Raw genomic sequence first — 21,338 nt, 5'->3', positions numbered from 1 at the left:
AAATGCACCATTGTGTTTTAACAGGTTTAAAGATAAATGAAAAGCTGAGAAGGGTACCTTTGCATTTACCGTCTAATTGAGGGAGTATATAGACAGCAGGAATCCAAGGGCAGAGAGGGGAGACATGCGAGACATGACAGGAATCGGACTTTGTTTCGAACTCGGGTCCTCGCGAGTTGCAACTCATGCACGCATGTGTTCAGTAACTACTGGTTGAGCAAGGACCACAACTAGGAGTTAGATGTAACACTTTTTGCATTATAACCTTTAGCATAACTTTGACTGTACTGTTAAAAGTATTCAATCAAAGCGATCAGGCACCACAGAATGTTCCCTTCTTTAAATAGCCGGATTGCATTATTTCTCCTCCACAGACTACATCAAGGAACAAGTCTTAACTACATTTCTTTTTAAATACAAATTCTTTATTTACTTTTTTGGTATGGCTTCCTTTAAGGGACCGAAAAATACATTTCACTGGAGCAGTCCAAAGAACATTTCTACTCCAGCCACTCATACTAGAGGCCTACAAATGAGCATCTAGATACCGAGCACACAGGCAGATCCACAGATACCTATGGTGACATGGTAAAAAAAATGAAAATAAACTATACGCAGTCCATGAAATGAATAAGAAACCATGCTCGCAGATCTGTCAAGTATGCCTCTTGCAAGTTATGTGGCTTCAATTCCACAGCTATAAAACATACAGTAAAATCCAGAGTGTTAACTCTAAAAGTGTAAAACAAATGACCCGTAAGAGTCTCACAACTCTGCGTTAAATTAACACTCTAGATTTAACCAAACAAAACCTTTTTCTTTTTAACTTAGTATCTCCTATAAATACCTAGACATAAATATTGTAAATGTACTTTTAACTGAAATATTTTAAAAATGCTGTACATGAATGTCCTTTTCAGAGCAATAGTTTGTGACAAATTCTGATTAACAGTTAGAAAAGAGGAAATAATAGCAAAATAAAAATGGAAAACCTACACTGCCGTTTTTAGCTCAGTGTCCGCTACCTTCCACCATCAATAACCAGCGAACCTGGCCCCATTCGCTCACATACTACACAATGATTATCTATACATCCATTCGGAATCAGATATGGTGTCTCATCTGATTATTCTTTTTTATCTGAAACAGTAAGCATCTAAAGCAAGTCCTGTGAGAGTTGGGGTGTGAGGAGCACTGATTAAAAAATAAGAAAATAAAAATGTTTTATTAAGGCCTCTTCAATTACAAAAAGAAAAAGAAATATAAAAAAAAGGTAGTGCTGACATCACAGTCTCAAAATGTTAACTGTGTGGGGAGGGGTTGTCTTGGGAGTCTTCCACTGAAACGCTCAATTTTGTCCTTTTATTTGGAATATCAACAATCCCAATGAGAGTTGTCATTATCATCCCACTGTGTGGAGTTGGATAATGGGGATGAGGAGCAGTTTCTCCGTTCCTTCAGTAGATGGGATCCTACATATTACATAGTGTAGATGATGTGAGCAGCGGGCAGAGGCTACCAACTCACCATCCGGTTCTCCTGCACACCTCTGTCTGTTTTTCAAAGTCCTAAAAGCAGCAGTGCCTTTCATGTCACCCCATGCTGGAACGCTTCCGGGCTCTAATCCCTCTAAACGCAAGTAACAAAAATAAGAAACATAACATTGGTAATAATAGGGTACTTACAAACATTGACAGCAACATTAATACAATAATAATAATAATAATAATAATAATAATAATAAAATAACAATAAAGTGTCAGCTTCTGGAAGCCCTTGGAAGTAACCACATTATTTTAGGCTGTTTAGCTTCCCAACCTGAAACCCTGACACAGTCCTCAAAAACCCTTCCCATCCTGCCCTCCAACCAATGGGGAAGGGGCTCATCCTGATGGTATAGTGCAATAGTCCAACCCTTTTCCTGAAAGCCCCTGCTGATGGCAGCAGGTTCAACTTGTAGGGCCCTTTTCACCCCATCCTGGGTGCAAGGCTCAATCACCACCACTACTACTACTTTTCCGCTCCCAGCACTACCAGCACCTTCCCTCCTGCCTCGCTCCCTCACTGCATGCGGTCTGGCTGGACGTGCTGCTGAGGGGCATAATGGAGGAAGGCTTGGGCTGGGCCAGGCGCAGAGGGGTGAACGGCCGCTGCGGCAGTGGCTGCTGGGCCCGTGGCGGCAGTTGGGCTGGGAGCATAGCTGTAGCCCAGGAAGCTGGCTGGGGAGGCGGCATACGGGTACTGCTGCTCGAAGGCGGCCTGCGCGTACTGGCTGTAGGCTGCGCTGTAGTCCAGGTACGGGCTGCTGGACACGGAGGAGGAGACCTGAGGCATCACCAGGCTGGGCTGGACAAAGGCTTGGGGGTAGACATACTGCTGAGCCAACCTACACACACACACACACACACACACACACACACACACAAACAAACACACACAAAGATAACAGGTTTTTAGTTTTTGAAATTGCAGAACAAGAGAAAACCTGGATTCCATCTCTTTGACGACGTTCTCACAGGACCAGCATTAATCTTTCTTTGTCTTGAATCTACCGTGTCATAATCACACCCTGCAATACTAAACGTGTAAATAAAAAAAGAACGGGTTAGGAAGAGAAGTGACTCAACTCTCTCTGTCAGTTAGAAAAACCTACAAAACCTGTTTGGTACGGCCCCTAGAGAGCAGGGAAGGGGGGGGTGATAGAGGCAGCCGTTACTGACAGGTTTTCAAGCTCAGGCACCATCCAAGTGTTTTAACAGCTGCTACTCTTCAGTCGCGGAGCACACGCACACGAAAAAAGGGAAGTGTGTGGCTGTGTGCTAAAGGCAGCCGAGAAATTTTAGAATTGTAGTTCGCATTTGGTGAATTAAAATCTCATACGTACTAGCTGTCAAAGCCTAATTATGATGATGGAGCCAGCAGTGATGAGGGGAGCTTATCGGGGCGAGGTGTCAGTCTCTGCTGGGCCTCACGGACAGGCTCCCAGATTAGAGCTATGGGGGTCTGGGGACTGTAATTTCTCTCCTCCCTTCTGTCTTCACTTTGCCACTCCATCCATGGAGTTAAGTGTGTGGGTGTGTGTGTGTGTGGGGGGGGTCTATTTTTACCCAGGACGTTGAGTACCTCTCCTGGGATTGTTGCTCTGAGGGAGGGATGGTGGTGGCAGAGAGCAGGGGACCCAATTCCATATAAAGGATGATGTAAGTTTTATTGCTTTGAGCGCCTTTACCCATGGTACTACAGCTGGGGGAAAACACCCACAGAGACAGAATCCTGTTCACTGCAAACAGCAGCAGCAGCAGTAGTAGTAGTAGTACACACAAACACACACACAGAAAGACAGGGAAATCATCACAAATGTCACCCTGAATCACACTATAGAGCTGCATCTCAGTACAGCGGGAAAACAATATAACATTCCTCTCTCAGGGTAGGTTTTCACCATATATCACCAGTCTGTCATATTAGTGGGCAGGAAAGCAAATGAGGATTGTAATTGACATGTAATGAGAGGCAGTTATTAAAGGGAAACTTTTTTTTTTACCTGAATCACATTGTTCTATTGCAAGCAGGGTGACATGTGAACATATAAGGGTATACTTCCCAGTGCATTCTGTATCTCAAGAACTTAATCCCAAAAGTAACCGGAAAAATTAAGACATTATAGGACGACGGGATTCAGGTTAAAAATAAGCAATGTTGCCCTTTAAGTCAACACAGCAAAAGGTGGAAGCATGCAAGGACAGGGATGCCAGCACATAATTACTCCCGTCCACCCCACCCTGACACACTTCAACTCCAGCCAGCAGCACCCACAGTCACCACTGCAAACCCAAAACCATGCCATAATAGGGAAGAGTTACCACCACAATCAGTATAAGCTCTTCCCTTCATATCACACACGAAAGATAAAAGTCACTTCAATCCATCACAGCACACTGCACTCTCAAGCCATGACTAGCACCTTGGAGAGGGAGGGGGGGGGCACACAAATTCTGCAAACCCTCCTCTGGGTCTGGACTAAGCACCAAACATGTCCTGCACTGCGGGCATCTTCCATCCCCCCTGGACGGTGGACTGGTCAGCTGGTAGCACAGAGTAACCAAGACAGGAAGGAGTTGATAGGAGAATAGTGATTATTACTAGTTAGCAATGACACAAAAGGTCACCGGTATCAATCAGTCAATACAGGGGTGTGATGCAAGACACAGGAATAAGATTAGAATAATAACTAAAAAAGACTGAAGGGTTAGACATGTAAAAATAAAATAAAAAAAGAAAGAAAAATAACTCCCATTAGTGATTGCAAGGGAGTCGCATTAAACATCCAGGGGAAATAAATTATGACAAGTGCATACACACACTTTTGTAGCAGTTCAGAATAAAATAATGATGCCGAGTGAGTCCCAGACAAAACAGTCAGGTTTTTCAGCAGTGGAGTGGAATATTTAAATCATACATATTTCACTCAAAACAAGGGGGCATACAGCCGTGTTAAAGAGGCCTTCTGTAGTTTGCAGAGATAGGCAATATACATATGATTGAAACTGGAACAGCACTACAGTCTACATACTACTACTCTGACTTCCAACTAGTAAGCAAATTAACGCAACCCCCACCCACATACACAATCTACACTTTGGCCTTGCAGTGCTACCAAGCTACTAACAAAGAAGCATTCACTCTCACACACAGCTTTCAAAGATGACCATACATGAGTGCTGTGAGGCACATCTAGCCTACATTCACATACATGTATAATGAGCTGGCTTTCTCTGTGCTGTTAGCAGTGTGTGTGTGTGTGTGTGTGTGTGTGTGTGTGTGTGTCCGTGTCCACAGGCAGCTTTACTTGACCTCGGCTTTAGATGAAGTGACCCAACATGCAATAGAGAAGTGGATGGCACAAAAGCAGACCAACAGAACAGAAACAGAATGGATAGAAGATATCATGCTACTATTTTAAATACAGACAAAATGGCTGTACTGTCAAATACATCAAAACGAGAAATGTCTCCTAGCTAGAAAAGAGAATGGGGAACGACATTGACAAGGGTGACTTGCTGGGTCAATTAAGGATCTCTGACAGTGCAGTGGTAGCGCTGGACTGTGCGACAGTGGCGGTGGGGAGAATGTGGATGATGACCAAAAGATCAAGAGTGTTGGCTGTCAACATGTCAAAAGACTGCCATTCCAGCTGGACTCAAACCACAGAGATTATGATGATGTGGTCAACACAGTCTGATCTGGTTAGCTACCAGCACATACTTATGCATCATCAATGTTGATGTGCATTTGTGGCTGTGACATTTGTGGTTGTATGATGAGCTAATCCGAGGAATCTGCACGGTTATCGCACCCTGAAGGCAAATATTGCTAGAAGATCATATAAATACCTCTCGGTGCGCTACGTCTCACTGAAACACAAAAGCAAAGCGTGAAGAGAGGTGCTAGCAAAGAGCCAAGAGATTAGGAAAAGAACAATGCTTGCACAAGAGCTCAATATTCTCTACTTCCGCTGCAGGAATTTTTACATTTGTGGAGATTGTTTGAAAAACCTCTCCTTTGCTAGGATTGTTATAATGAACACTTTATTTGACACCTGTATGTCTCCTGAGAACCATTGCTTCATTAAGCACATTAATGCTTCTACAGGAGCTGCCCCCCCCCCCTGAATCCACCCTCCTCCTTGTGTCACAGAGGTGTCAGTTTTCAGTGGCTCTGTCTAAATCGCTCTCTGACACCCCGGTAGGAACAGAACACTGCTAGGAGAGGACTTAAAGAAAACACAGCTCCTTCCTCCATGGGCACCAGGAAACAGTGTCCTGTGCTGCGGATCCTTCCTCCTCTATGCCCCAAGTTTCCCTGTCTGCCTGCCGGCAGCTGCTGTGACAGCTGCTGTATTGAGAAAAGTGTTGAAGAGACTGTGAAAGATGAATGCTAATTTTAAGAGACATAGGCGTTCTACTTTCTCCTCCATCAACACAAGTGTCACCTAGCATTGGTGACGCCTTCAAGCCCTCACGGTTCACAACTTCTACGGACCATAGCTATGCTTTCCCCTCGCTCTCTCACTATTGAGCACAGAGCAGAACAAACTAGACAGGACACACTGCTCTATCACTGATCGACAACCCCACTGTACAAAACCTCCCCCCTCTCCCCCTTACATACGCCACATGTCGCAGGGGTTTCTGGCGGGAGTGGGGTTTGATAGAAAGGCCATTTGTGTGCTTTATGTCTCCGTGAGGGCCGTGTCTGTCAACCAGCATAGAGGAACCTCAGAGGCAGGCAGACAGGTGCTGTGTCTCTCTCTCTGGGGCGGTGGTCATGGGAGATTAAGGGGTGTAAAAGGCTGTAATAAGAGCCAGCACCTGTCAGACACATGCCACTGAGCGGCACACTGCTGCTGCAGCCTTCAAACCCTCGGGGCTCTGGCGCCATCCCTTGTTACTATGGCAACGAGAGCATGGGCACGGAGGGACTTCCTGGTGCCCTCTTAAACTCTTGGAACATAAATGGATAAGCCCCCAGCAGGTCTGGAGAGATGAACCATGTATCCTTTCTTGTTGCATATTTTAGATAGATGGCTAGTTGTATTCGATGATGCCAGATGTTGAAACTTTTTCCACATACACATACTTTATGCCATTTAAGATATTAAATTGGTTTCTTGAACACAAATGCTAAAGATGTTATTTAGATAGCATGACATTTAGACAGATTCTAGGTTTGACAATTACATGGTATCGTAGTTCTTTGAAGCACTAAATTGTTTTTCTTTTCCACTACTCACATGACTGGTTTGCCGGCTGACTCTGATCTTGCATCTTCCAAATGCCCAAATTGTGAATGTCATGATTCATCCAACTCTATGGTCTCCCCAAATCCGCATTTATAATTTGTTACTGAGGGCCAGGTCCACAGGAACAAATTATAAATGATTATCCTGAACCTCTCATCCCAACCCCCGCCCACCCCACTGAGGTTGATCTGAGTTTGTTTTGCTTTGGACCTTTACCATAAGGGGAAGACGTCAGAGAATACGGGTAGACTGTAGCCTAGTTTATAGTACTGCTGCTTGCCAAAGCATCAATTAGACTCCTCTCTCCTGTGGTGACATGGCCATTAACTGCTCAGCAGACCATGTAAGTCTGAGACACATCTCCATCCAAGCAACTTCTACAACACTTCCATTTGTGGGCAGCCCTTTTGCCAGTACAGCACAGGTAAAAAACAAAAGTCTGTATACTCATTCACCTCAGGAATGTCCTATCTAACTTATCTTATTACCGCAGATATGTTAACAATTGCCCAACCCCTGCAATGCTCAAATGTGTTAATAGAGTACTTGTGGAGTTTCACATAGATGTGAAATTGACGTGCACTTTCCAACGGCCTTGTTTGTCAAGAGAAAAGACAGCCCAGTGGCTCTACAGAGGGTAGTACAACTGAACACAACAAGGGAGTGCCTACTCCCACTCGCTTACCCATACTGCCTCTGGATGAGTGCTGGGTGAATGGGCTGTACTCCGATAGATATGCCTGGAAGACAGAGGAAGCCAGCAGTCAGACACACATTTGCATTTACAGAGGAGGTTTGCAGAACAATGCACAGAGGCCACGAACAGAGACTCAACAGAGACCAGGGCTCGTTTCAAACATGACAAAATTACAAGAATGATTATTTTCCTGTAGATTAATTTAAAAAATGCACACTAAACAATTGTTTAAAAATGCATAATGAGAGATGGTAATATTTAACCCATTCAGGACAAGAATCCCTTTTGGTGTTTTAAGCATTATGTTATACTTTAGCTATTGAAAAATAGCAGATCTACAAGCTCCCATTCAGGACGGGAATCCCTTTGTGTTTTAAGCATTATGTTATACTTTAGCTATTGAAATATAGCAGATCTACAAGCTCATAGCGCCGCTGTGAGCTTGTGCCGTGCTACGAGCTTGTAGATCTGCTATTTTTTTTACTCAAATCTTTGCTTCTGAGGGGTCCTTTGAACAACATATTTTACATATACTTTTTGGGGTCCTTGACATGAAATATTGAGCACCACTGATATAGAAACATAGGTATTTCAGAAAACGGTCATGATTTAAAAGACATTTTTAAATTTTCAACATCAGGCCTGAATATGTGGGTCTGTTTTTTTCCCACACCTGTTTGCATGCTGCGAGGCTTGGCGCCGAGGTAGGCCAGGTTGACATTGGCTTTCCTCCCATCGATGATGGGGTTGGGGTCCTTGCAGGCCCTCTCCGCTGCCCCTCGGTCTGTCATTGTCACCTGGAAGAAAGCGAGACGTGCTCATCAGCATATATAAAAAAAAAAACATTTCCTCTCAAATCAAGACTGGCTGAGGAAGAAGCGCCAACAAGAGAATAGCACCATGCTGTGGCTAGGGTCACCTTGACCCCCTAGGCACAAGAACAAAACGCTTTGAAAATGACAACAGCCTCCATTTGTATGTCATCATAAAAGACCCCCCCCCGCCTAGAGGTTTTCCTCTCCCTTTTTTCATAAAAGAGGAAACTACAAACAAAGAACAATGATTAGCCGTTGGAAATGACCCATGAAAGCTCAAATCAGTCAGACAGCCACTTGACAGCTCAGCAATGGACATACAGACCTGCTGAAATATGGATCTGAGAAGAATAACAGGGGGCTTATCCAATTAGGGAAAAGATATTAAGAAGAGTGTCCTCCTGGCATTAGATAATCCCTTGCCCTATTCTGCCAACTCAGTGGGTTCACTGCGTAACGTCACTAACGTGCAACATATTGTTAAAGCTGGCAGCCATGTCTTGCATTGTTTCAGAGGCAGTTTACCACTTCATGTTGGAGGAATGAGACCACAATGTGTTGTGTGAACAACACGGAAGAAAAGGATTCCAAGGGAGGTCAAGAACTGTGTTGACTGCCGAGGGGGTGGTTTACTAATCCATACTGTCTTTTTTTTAAGCAACCTTGTCTCTGGAGCACCCCCCCCCCCCCACATTCAATCAACCACTTCCACTGTCTGAAGGGAGCACTCCGCAACAGGATTAACAGGTTGCCCTGTGGGTTATTTAGCAATGAAAAAAGTGGTACTATCTGCTTCTAGACAGGCTGTACGGCACACGTTGCAGAGCACCTCAGTATGAGTATGTGAATTAGTCTTTCCTGGCCCCAAGGAAGGCAGGCCCACATTGCTGTGAGCCTGTCCAACCTGAAACACCAGGCCCACTCAGCAGCCGTTGACACCAACTAGATTCACGAGACAGTTTTCCTTGGGAGTTGGGGAGCTTATGTGTAAACACAGAGGGCAATTGTCTTTCATTTCTCTAGTTGGATGTAAACACATAACAATTTTCCATTCCATCTTTGGCCTGCCCGGGCTGATGCATCTCTCCAACGTTCTAGTAAATATTTGCATTTCTTGTTATGCTTCTGTTCTTTGTGTCAGAGAGTATGACAGTTCTTTATCTGTCTCAAAGAAATGTCATCTCTCAGTGGGGAGAGTAAAGACATCAAGCAGTTCCTTCATCAATTAGGAGCAGCCATGGCCAAGAATCAAGTTATGGTCAATGCTGTGACCTCCACAGTTGCCTCTAGATCAGATGACAACATGTAGGTCACAGACGTGCTCCTCTCAATTATCATTTTCTATCCAACCACTTAACCAGACCTTCCAAAGACACTACTCTGTTTGCCCTGCGAGTCTGGGACAGTCCTCACTATTGAGAGAAACTGAGTCAAAGGGAAACTGTCTGACCATCTGACGGGGTGGTGTGGTGTTGCAGCAGGCAGGGTGCAAAATAAACTACTGCTCTAAGAGCACGTGTAGCCAATTACATGTTTTAGGTAGAACCGACGTCATTCAAAAATCAGTTATTTGTTGCATGTAATGGCAGACTGAAAGTGAGCAAGGTCGACCACAGTTTAAAAAAAAAAATCACCATCACAACCATATAAAGCAGTGAACTGAGGTCTACATGCACGCGCGCACACCTCCAAGATGATAAGCCGTAGGCCTACTGTTCAGTCACAGGCCAGTGTGGATGGAGCGCTTTAGGGGGTTTGGGGGAGCATAGACATATGTCGAGATATAATCTTCTTAGTCTTAGTTGTCCATCAACCCGTGATCCCTCATCCTCATCCTTATTAAGCTAAAATAACAGCCAGTACGGCAAAAGACCGTGCGGCTGTGAGTTACTGCAATATTAGACTAGAACTCGATGGAGGATTTATTTAAATTCTACAAGTATCTGAATCATGATTAGCCAAAATCGCAACTTGTAGGTGTAGTGTCCACACATGCTGCCCCCCACCCCCAAAAAATCGCCACATTTTATATATAAACATTACTGCGCTTTCAAGACAAGTTGACAAACATACAGGCGACACCAAAGTTGTGACAGAGGAGAGGAGCAGAGAGCACGCGCCCCGCTCCGTCTCAATCTTATGACAGACATTAGTGGAATCATGGTGACTTCTTTTTTTCCCCCTGCTACTTACAAAGCCATATCCTCTGGATTTCCCGGTCTGTCTGTCCGTTATCACCACAGCCTCGTCTATGTCCCCGAAGGCTTCGAAGTATTTTCTCAAGGAGGCATCGTTCGTGTGGTAAGGCAAGCCACCCACGAATATCTTGGTGAAAGTAGTGTCTTTTTGAATGGCACTAGGATGCATGACTTCTAGGGCTCCGTTCATGAACTGGTGTAGAAGCATTGGTCACCCCGGGAACGCAACACAAAACCAGTTGCTTTTAAAAAAAAGAAATTAACCACTCAACTTCCCAGCATCAATAAGGCACCAAGATAGCGCAGTACAGCGTGCGTTCTAGTTTCGTTTGTCCTTCTGCGTTGCAGTCCTTAAAAGTTGTGGCAACCTGATGACATCTAGCTACGCATCACGCTGCTTCAAATAGCACTGTCACGTCAAAACCAGTTGCCTCTGTGAGAAATGTTCCGGGAAGTTTTTATACTCCAGCACTTTGACCACGCCCACTGTCGACTCTTGGCCAATCAACACAGAATCTGGGTGACAACTGGGGCTTAGCCCCTCCCCTGCCCCCGCCTACCAGCGTTCTCGTGCACCTGCTTTTGTCCTTTACGACACAAAGAAAAGCTTCTGCTGTTGTATCATAGAAAGCGCGCCTCAGGCACGTTACATTGCACTGCAATAAAGAAGTTATTGTCTCACCAGTTAGTCTGCTACGGTGACTACGTTTTAAATTAATCAATAGAAAAACAATTACGGTAAACCATTTAAAAAAGTGTTATATCTTTCCGTCACTGCATATGAACCGTTTTGGCTGGATAAACCAGCTAAAATGTTACTGCGAGTCTGCGAGGCAAACATGGATTTGAGTCTTATTAAAAAAAAAATATATATATATATATATATATCTGTGGCCCCTTTTCCACTGGTTGGTTCCAAATGGGAACCGGTTCAGTTCTTTTTGGTTAGTCCATGAGCAAGAGCTCCAAAATTGGAACATTAATTATGAATTGAGTGAGCAAAACCAACCATACCTATATTAGATTGTTAATAACAATCTAATATAACATATTACATTTTTAAATACACAAATGAGGCATTATGTAGGAAAATATGCAAAATATAAAATATGAAAATTGGAAAGGGGGAAAGGGGGTCTGTAAGTGTGATGGTGACTTGAACAGAATTAAAGCACTGACTATTTGATATAGCTTTTACGTATTGTTGCTTATAGGCCGCCTTCAACTGTGATCATGTCATAAAACATACTATTATTTGCTCTAGCATTCATGAACCGCAGAGAAGGCAAATAACTCAAACACGACATGATCCTCCTTAGCAACATATTACCCTAACAGTAAAGTTCCACAACATTGTCAAATAACACCAGTCTCTCAGGACCCAAAGCATAGAACATTCTAGTCCAAATAAATTAAGTGATTTAAAGACTGTGTCAACCTTGCTTCTAACCAGATACATCAAGCCAGTCATTTATGTTCTGTTGGAACCAGGACACTGGTATAGTTTAGTACAGCACTTGAACTTAACTCCATTTTCATCAATGATTAAAAGGGTTAAAGCAGAATCTTACCAAAAAATATTGATACATGCCCTGGTTGTAAAGTAGCTGTCTGGGTTGCTAGCTCCAACAGAGATCTAACCACACCTTCCCACCCAGTTCTCACCCTCAGTTCCTTGGAGTTCCACTGTTAAGTACCCAGGGCCAGGCTAACAGTGAGGTGACACCCTAATGACCTCAATAAAAAAGGGTTTTAATTCTCACTTTCCTCTGTATGAGCTGGTTCACTTCTCACAGTGACTTATTCATACCCTCCTGATAAACTCCCCAATCCCAAACTCTTTCCCTGTCGCCCATACCGGCATGAAGAATTCAACTGCCCTGCTTTGATCCTGTCTGACTACCCCCTGACCACCTCTAACAGGTTGCTAGCACTAGCAGGCCCAGGGTCACTACTCCTGAGAGAATGCGCCATCTGCTGGGGACTAGGGTGAAAACACACAAAAGAACAGGGTCATCATCATGGTTGCTCTTCAAGGTTTATCCATTTCATCCCATGACGAATTTAATGTACAGGAGAGGCCCACATGACTGAAGAAATGTACAGCAGTGATATGAGACCCTGGTCCATTAAACATAAGGGCATGCACAACACAGGTTCCCCAAGTAAATTCCCAATGAACACTGAAAGTACATATAACCACAAAGCTTTCCTTATTAACCCACAGACTCCCTCAAGTTGGAACCAACGTGTAAAGACCTAAGAGATTATGTTATTATTTATTTCACATATACATTTTAGTATTGGAACCACAGAGTAACAGCAATCAGAGAATGTAAAGTCTTTGGAAAGCTGTAGACAAAAAGGAGCTGAACAGTGAACACGATAAAAAAGCAAAATAAAACATCCATATTCATGACAAAATAAGCACCCCACACCCCTTTCCACGATGACCTCTGAGACAAATGGTCATGCAGCCGTCATCAACGCTGGGTTGGGTAGGCCCCTCTGATTGGTCAATGCATGGAACACAGCGTCACGGCATTGGTCCAGGTGTTTGACAAAAGGAGGGAGTCTCTGTCTTGAGCATTTACACACACTAAAGCAGCAGGTCTTCCATGTTTCCTCACAGGAGATGCAACTCGGCATGGTGAATCTAGAGACAGGAGGGAGCAGTCAGTCACAAAGAGCAGCTTCAAAGTTGTTTTGTTTTCTATTTTATTTCTGAAATGTCTCATTCAATAAAAATAAAGAATCAAGCTCAATTAATAGAAAAATAGTGTTCCTTCAATTATAGCCTAATATTTGCTCTAGTCCACAGTGTATTCATTCTCCATGAAATTGATCACAAACCCAATGTGTAAAGTGCAACGTGGAGAAGGGAGAAGTACTTGGTATATTATCTCAGATAATTTCAGAGGATATTCCTATTTGTACAGAAATGTGTATCTTGGGTATATTTCCTAATTAAATAAGTTAATTGTAAAAAGAAGAGTATAATTACTTACTCTCTTCTACAGGATAAACATACAATTGCACTCTTTTGGAAAAACCCAGACAACCCAAGAATTGTCAAATTGTCTTGCACTAGATTTACAATTGACTTTAGCCATTAAAGGGAAATCTGATGACTTTCAAGAAATATGGGGACAGTCCATGCGTTTTATGAACAGCAATCCATTAGGTGACCTGTATTAGATAATCCACAGTAATGTGGGGAGGAAAATGGGGACCATATCCGTTTTATTTGTTTTTGATTGTTGAGACTTTGTTTTGTTTTTTCTGGACATTTTATTAACAAGAGAGCTATAACTGTAATGTTTTATATAATTGAAAAAGAATGTCAATAAATATATTGTTTAAAGCAAGTCCTCACCACTTCACAAGTTATAAAATTCAAAGCCAAATTCTGTCATGTATTAATTTGTCCAAAGCAAACAACCATATTACATGGTGCTTGTGATCTTTGCATATGTCTCGTGTGAACGCACCATAATACAGGCCATCATGCTGCAAACCTTGACATTTCTCCTATCAAGATGTGGCAACAATCTCAGAAAATGATATTGTAGCTGTGGCTCTACACTGCAGCACTGAAATCGGAACCATGACACAATTCTTTCTTACTACCAATTATCCATATATTCCAGGATGGCCTAACACATGGGCACTGAGTAAGCACTGGCAGGGCAAGCTCCACCTGTGCAAACCGTGGTCTCCATGTTCATGGACAACAACTGCCCTTCTCTCACCATTTCTTGTTCCGAGGCTTGAGCTCCTCGGCAGCGTTCCGAAGGAATATGTAGTTCTTCTTCTGGGGGTTGTAGTACTCATGCCCCTGGAGAATAGAATAGAACAGAGTAGAATATAGAGTAGACTTCCATCAACTACAACCTAAATATGTAGTGAATAGTGAAATATGAGTCCTTTGTATATAATCATTATATCATAACTCTTACCTTGGACCAGTCATAGCTGGAGGCATATGCGAATATGTTTCCGTTGCTGTTGAAACAGCAAGCGGTGATAGGCTGGTCTAGCTGCTCGGATGTCTTCAGCTTGGTGCGGGCGTCTTTGTCCCAAAAGCTGAAGCGTCCGTCAGAGCCCACAGTGGCCAGCGTGCCGTGGACAGGGTGGAAGGATATGGCATTTACCTGCCCAAGTGATACGAATGTTAAAATACAATGAAATAGTAAAGTGCAAGTTGCTTTAACATACTGAATGTTCTGACAAAACAATGTATAATAGGCTCATTCTAGGCTACATGACCACATATCATTTGTATTGTTATATGTGATTCAGAAGCGCGCGCGCACACACACACACACACACACACACACACACTCCCTACTCTTCAACTGTGAAATGTAAAGGTGCGTTCCCACTGATTACATACAAAGTCAATTCAAAGACGCGACTTGGCACAACGTTGCATCAAGTAACGCGAATGAGCCGACGCGAACGTATATTTGCTGCCTCCAGCTGGAAAATCCTGTTTGTTTACCCCTCACTGACCGAGAACCAGCAACACAGGAAAAGACAACACACACAAGTCCAAAAACCAGTTTTCTCTATGAGAAAACATCTGTCTCTTCTGAAAATGCAATAAGCATATAAGTGTGGAATGTTCAAACACCTATGTACGTTACTGTCCAAGTGTTATGCAGCCTGTACAGTAAAAGTACACATCAACTAAATAACTCCCAACAATATTCTGCTGAATCATGTAGTTAACATCTACTTTTTGCTTATCTTTAAATTCATATTAATAGATAAGTAATTGATCAATTATTCTACACTGTTCCTTTCAGTGTAACACACCAACCTTACAGAGATTGATTCCACTACAGTATACACAGTAAATGCACCCTTTAATTCTGATATTCATATTTCAAAAGAAACACATAAATTCAAAATGCATCCTGCGATTTAGTAAGTACATACTACATAGTAACAAATACAATGATCAAAAATAGGTATGTCAATGATGTAAATATTAAGTTTTAATCACATCTAATTTCAGTCACTTTTCCTAAAATAAAATTATAACCAGCGGGGTCAGAATGCAAGTGCCACTTACAGCATAGATGTCCTGTGGGGTGGCTGTGTTGGTTCCATTAGACCTGTGGCACTTGAAGGTGAAGTTGTCCTTGGCTCTGTTAAGAGTTGAAAGACATGTACAAATGTATCTATACAAATATCATGTGATCAAATGACTGCACACTGTAAACAGTAAAATTCTCAGTGTTAATTTACCAATGTAAGAGGACAAATGTAAAAATCCATTATATTTGATCACAAGTCGACACTTACGGGTTGGGAGGGCTTATATAATGGATGGCCACTCGACCCTCAATGCTTCCCAGGGCAAAGCCTGTGGGCTTGTTCTGCTTGTCCTTGAAGATGGCTACGCATCGGTGCTGCAGGATGGACGCATACAGTACATGGGTCAAAGGCCTTTCATGCATAAACAGCAGCTGTCTTAAGGATTGCCTTTGTGCTTGGCATGGTTTCAAGGACAACGAATGAATCAGGCTTTATACTAATATAAAAGGATAACAGGCTGGCCAACATACAGAGAAATGCAAAGAGTACAAGACAACAAAATAACCGCTGTTCACCTGATGCTTGAGAGGAGAGTCTATTCTGCGAAACTCTGAGGGCTGGTTCTCTAGCTGGTAGACAATCAGTCCTCTCTCAGCTGTAGCCACCACTGCCATGGGGTACACCTAGAAATGAAAAATTAAATGACACTCGACAACTTGCCAGGATCATGTTAAGCTTAATTATACTTTCTAAACCACATCCCTCACCCAAAACCCAAAAGCTCAAATTTCAAAATAAAAACATACCACATATTGTATGTCTTTTCAACTTACCACATCTGCACAGTAGCTTCTCTCTGGCATTGGCAAAGACATCATGGGGTTGGGAGAGCGGGTGTCCCAGAACTGAACAAGGAAACACAGATCACTCATGACCCTGAAGACCCAATAGGTTTGGTAAAATGATGCATTTATATAGCGCCTTTATCCAAGGCGCTTTACATAGTTTAGCATTATGTGCATTACATTCACCCATTCACACACAAATTCATACACCGATGGTGGCGGAAACCATGCAAGGCACCAACCAGCACATCAGGAGCAATTACGGGTGCATCTAAGCAGCAGGACACATCAGCAAAAATATAGGAATGAGCCACTGGAGCATCACAGACAATTAAATCTATTTTTTAATTCATTTATAGGTGTGCTTGTCTATCAATCAATACATCCGGAGGAGTGACGGTCAACCGTTGTAACACTAAAGGTCATTACACACTGGCGAATTAGCGACGCGATATATTAGTGCGAATAATTCACATTTAAAAAAAATCAATTGAAGTCCATGCAAGCTTCCACATCAGTGGCGAATGTGCGAAAATGCGACCTTTTTCGCTCTTTATTTGTTCGCTCTGGTGTCGTATTTTGCAGAGATTCGCAGGCGAACTGCAACATGCAATATTTCGCATTTTCAGATCGCTTATTCACGTCGCTAATTCGCCAGTGTGTAATGACCTTAACGGTTAATGGTGAACCAACCAAATGCTTAGTACACAAGACACTACATTATATTATAGTTAGGTAACGGTTATTGTGGATTTGGTTTTCCTAAGACTTTACAGATGCAGAAACACACAGACAGATAATACAGTGTTCCCTCCTTGTATGCAGAGTAATAACTAGACAGAAGCTTGTACCTTCAGTGTTTTGTCCCAGCTGCCAGTCATGATACAGCTGTAGTTGGGGGCTTTGATCCAGTGGATTGATTTGATTGGGCCATCATGCTAAAATGAGAAAGACAGATAAACTGGTTCATAATAATTCAAGTTGAACTTGCACAGTCACTTATTTTGAGCTTCCATCTAAAACTCTAACCTGTGCAATCTGCATCGCCTGGTTGCTGTTCAGGTCCCACATCTTGGCTGTCTTGTCACAGGAAGCTGTGAAAACTTTACTCCCATCCTGCTCAAACAGAACAACATAACATTGAGACTGCATACAGTGCAATGGATGGCTCATTCATTCATGTTTCTTTGATGCTATGATGACAGATGATGAACGACAATGAAGTCTCACATCGCTCCAACAGACGTCTAGCACTGGACCAGTGTGCATCTGCTGTGCCTTGGGGACGGTCTGTCCATTGTCCTGCACCTCCCAGCATCGCACCTAAGGTAAGATGATATACAGTACTAGTAAAAAAAAAATCACAGTGAGGGGCACCTGGTAATGTTTGTTTAAAGTGCCGTAAACAAACATTAGAAGTCCATAGAGTTGGTCAAAAAAGTGGCTTACAAATGTTATATAAACTATAAATGAATGGATTGATTTAATTTATAGTATATTTATTATGGAGAGAATTACATTCAGCTTCAGAGGTCAAGTTGAAGTCTTCACAGATAACTGGTTTAGATGGATTACTCATGTCTCTACTCTCTACCATAAGACCAGATTTTGTTTAAATTCAGTTAAATCTGTTTAACCTGTAGAAGCAGATGCACCTGTTTGAGGTACTTCTGTATTATGATCATCAATAGAGAAGAGAGGCAGATATCTCCCCTTTTGTGTATTGTACGTATATTGTCTTGTCTTGTTTCGGTTGTATGTATTGTCAATTGTCATAGTCGTTTCGTTTACGTGTATGTTTGATTAAAATTCAATAAAAACTAAATTGACTGCCACATGACGTAACGTTTAGTTCTCCAACCATACGACGTCATTTCAAAAGCCAGATGTTGGAGGGGCTAGCAGTGGCACCCCTCAAAAATTAGTCTGTCAGCAGTTCTCAATGTGTTCAACTCATTGCACTCACATCATTGGCCCATGACCCCCCAATGAGGAAGTTTCCTGGCATGGTGGGAGGGCTGAAAGCCAGGCAGCTGATGCTGTCATCTGGTGGAGAAGTCACTTCAACATCCTGCAGCACAAAACAAAGTCAGAAACATAAATGAGAACGGCAAGCTAACCACACTGCTGTTTTGATTGATTGAATACTTTATTAGATAGACATGCAAATAGCACAAGTACAGTCGTACCCTTGGTCTAAATTTTAGACCAAGGGTACGACTGTACTTGTGCTTTTTGGGTTATCCTTTTGGACTCTAAAAGGATAACCCAAAAAAGTCCTGACTGAGGACTTGTTTCCATGTATTCAATTCATCATCATAGCATAAAAATAACGCCAAAATACAATATCAACAACAAATCATGTTGTTTTTGTTAATTTCTACAATGGGTGACTGTGGTGACGAGGCAGGTCTACATTTTGGTGAAGTGCGAGCCATTTTGGAGTATAGTAAATTCACAATCACATAATTTACCTTCATAGGATTATGGCTGTCTGTCGTCGTGCTTCCAAAGACACCGGTTCCTCCTGTTCCGAACCCAGTACTTGCCCCAAATAAACTCATGTTGGACCAACCAGTAACCTAAAGCAAGGGAAGACACTTATAAAACCACATCTGCTGGGTAAAAGTGGTGGCCATGATGTACACATTACTAGTTGAGGTAGACATTGTTTGTTCCATCTGTCTTGTCAGGTTGTTAAAGAAAGGCTCAATACAGAATTTGTTCACATGTTAAAAGTGTTACATTTGATTTGAGGATGTAAAGTTTAAACATTCTAGCCACAATCTGTTGCTGTATTTAGTCATGAATCGAGCAATCAATTATAGACAATAAAACAAAAACGTTTTATTTCTAGAGTTTGGGTCACTGATTCTGGCTATAGCCCCCTTTTTCATAACACTAAAAGCTGATTACTGTCATCTAGGGTAGGGTCAACTCAGTTAGGTAACCTAGCTCAGATATTAGGTCAGGAATCTTAAGATAAAAGCTATAGGTATAGGGTATGGTTATTAATTGTTGAGTGCAGGACTCTCACAATGATTTGCTTAGGTTCTGTCACACCATAATAACATGCTTTCAATGGACTGAGAGTTATGGCCTGTGATTGTGCTGTCAACAAGCTAGCATTGTAAGCAAATAAAGCCGCAACACTCACTGTACACTGTACACCAAGCTAACGTTGGCTATTTTAACGATGAACTAGTCTGGAATGGCACATGGACCCTCACATCACAATTTCACAACCAGTGCTGCTGGATTGTGTGGTTATTTATCTTCTCTACAACCCACGGAATGAGGCATCGCTGGCTGCGGTGCTCACATTCGATTGGTTTACTTGTACAGGCGGTTATCACAAAACGTTCGTTATTATGCAGCGCTGGACATCACTGTATACATAGCATTATAATTAGATGCAATATACATACCCCAAAATGTGTGCGTAAATCTCAGTAATCTCAATAGTAAACAGATAAATAGCACAATTATCCGGCGCGACAAACCTGCGGCGCATGCGTCCTATAATCTGTCGCGGATGGATGACGTCACGTTTCGTTGCTCATTAGATGAAATAATACAAATGACCACAAGGAGGCAGTGCATGCATGACTGCAAGCTGCTATTTGTCCCAAAGTGACTGTGTGTGTGTGTGTGTGTGTGTGTGTGTGTGCGTGTGTGCGTGTGTGTGTGTGTGTGTGTGTGTGTGTGCGTGCGTGCGTGCGTGCGTGTGTGCGTGTGTGTGTGTGTGTGTGTGTCGCAACTTGGCCTGTTGTAGCGCCACCATGAGGCTGATTTGAAAACTGTCAAGTGGCATTTCTTCCTCAGCCTATAGTGGGAATAGGCATGCACAGCTTGGGAAGCCGTGGATATGCACGGCTTGGGATACACTGCCATGTCTTCCTTCTCAGAATGCATTTCTTTCATGTGGATTCCAAGGGATTTTTTTCCACAAAAGTTGCACTGATCTGACAGTGCCTGTTCCTCTCTCCGACGCTGATGTGTTGGAGGCTTGGAGCCACCGCTCAAAAAATGTTACTGTACATTTAACCTCCACATGACCACAGTCACCACACCTTGTGGAAAACTTGCCCTTGTATCCCTCCCTTGAATCCATCCTAAAGCATGACCCCCCGACCCCCCGACCCCCCTCCCCATGTGTTGAACTTGAGCACCCCTCACAGCCTAAAAGACTGCTCCATGTGAGTCAGCCCAGCACTTCAAAACCATTGGTGTCAAACCACTTTTCACCATTAAGTAAAGAAAAAAAAAAATCCAGCATTGTATAAAGCACTTATATCTAAAGGCCAGACTTTACCATAGTGCTTGCATTGTATTTTCTCGCTTAAAAGGACATTCTCAGCCTCATTTGATCCGTAGGCTATAGTTATTCTCTGTATGATTTCCCTGTTACCTTTCACACGGTACAACTTGTACCGTACAACTTGTACGGTACAAGTCTCGGTTTCAAGTGAAATGCCAGGATTATTCACAACTGCACTTCACATTGTACCTACTAATTGTGTTCACATGCTTTCTTTATACTTTAAAATTATTGGTAGCTAAATCTGTGACTTGCAATTAAAAACTGCACATTTATACCGGTATACATACAAATCATGTTCCACGTGTAGCATTTTTTTGTTTTAAGATTTTTATGTATACTAGATAGAATAATATATGTAATAATTATAAGAGATCAATTCTCTCTAATCCAAGCACCAGAAGAGACCTACAAGATTATTGTTCTCTCAGGTCATTTTGTTTGACACATCTTATGTATGAGTAAATACAGTATATTAACCCTGGGCACAAAACAGGATATACCCAGTTTGAATCATAATTATGATGTGTGAGATCATCACACATTCTTACAATGTCGTCATTCTGTATTCGTGGCAGTGAAAGTGCTGTTGGGGCTCAGGACAACGCAATTCA

General features: G+C 42.5%; 2 protein-coding genes across 3 annotated transcripts; both read right to left on the bottom strand.

Annotated features, from left to right (window-relative positions):
* Window positions 1–403: 403 nt before the first annotated feature.
* On the bottom strand, window positions 404–10,933 carry LOC308335387 (RNA-binding protein 38-like). The gene is made up of 4 exons (XM_080792409.1): window positions 10,508–10,933; window positions 8,173–8,296; window positions 7,488–7,542; window positions 404–2,386 (listed from the first exon to the last, which is right to left on the bottom strand). Exons 1-4 carry the CDS (start codon window positions 10,718–10,720, stop codon window positions 2,062–2,064), a joined length of 717 nt encoding a protein of 238 aa, XP_080648535.1. The 5' UTR covers window positions 10,721–10,933; the 3' UTR covers window positions 404–2,061.
* A 1,842-nt stretch (window positions 10,934–12,775) lies between these two features.
* On the bottom strand, window positions 12,776–19,934 carry rae1 (ribonucleic acid export 1; the record flags this gene model as incomplete). Of its 2 annotated transcripts, XM_080793602.1 has the most annotated exons (13): window positions 19,832–19,934; window positions 18,878–18,985; window positions 18,370–18,474; window positions 17,634–17,726; window positions 17,433–17,519; window positions 17,255–17,341; window positions 16,392–16,463; window positions 16,134–16,241; window positions 15,826–15,932; window positions 15,593–15,668; window positions 14,472–14,666; window positions 14,265–14,350; window positions 12,776–13,168 (listed from the first exon to the last, which is right to left on the bottom strand). In XM_080793602.1, coding segments are annotated over exons 2-13 (1,107 nt in total). In that variant the 5' UTR covers window positions 18,968–18,985; window positions 19,832–19,934. The 2 variants fall into 2 exon arrangements, with proteins under 2 accessions (XP_080649728.1, XP_080649727.1); XM_080793601.1 differs by lacking the exon at window positions 12,776–13,168 and having other exon boundaries at window positions 14,261–14,350.
* Between the last annotated feature and the right edge of the window lie 1,404 nt (window positions 19,935–21,338).

This window comes from Protomyctophum bolini (genome assembly GCF_963924005.1).
Source record: "Protomyctophum bolini genome assembly, chromosome: 2".
NCBI lineage: Eukaryota > Metazoa > Chordata > Actinopteri > Myctophiformes > Myctophidae > Protomyctophum > Protomyctophum bolini.
This window is presented reverse-complemented; position numbering and strand designations above follow the sequence as displayed.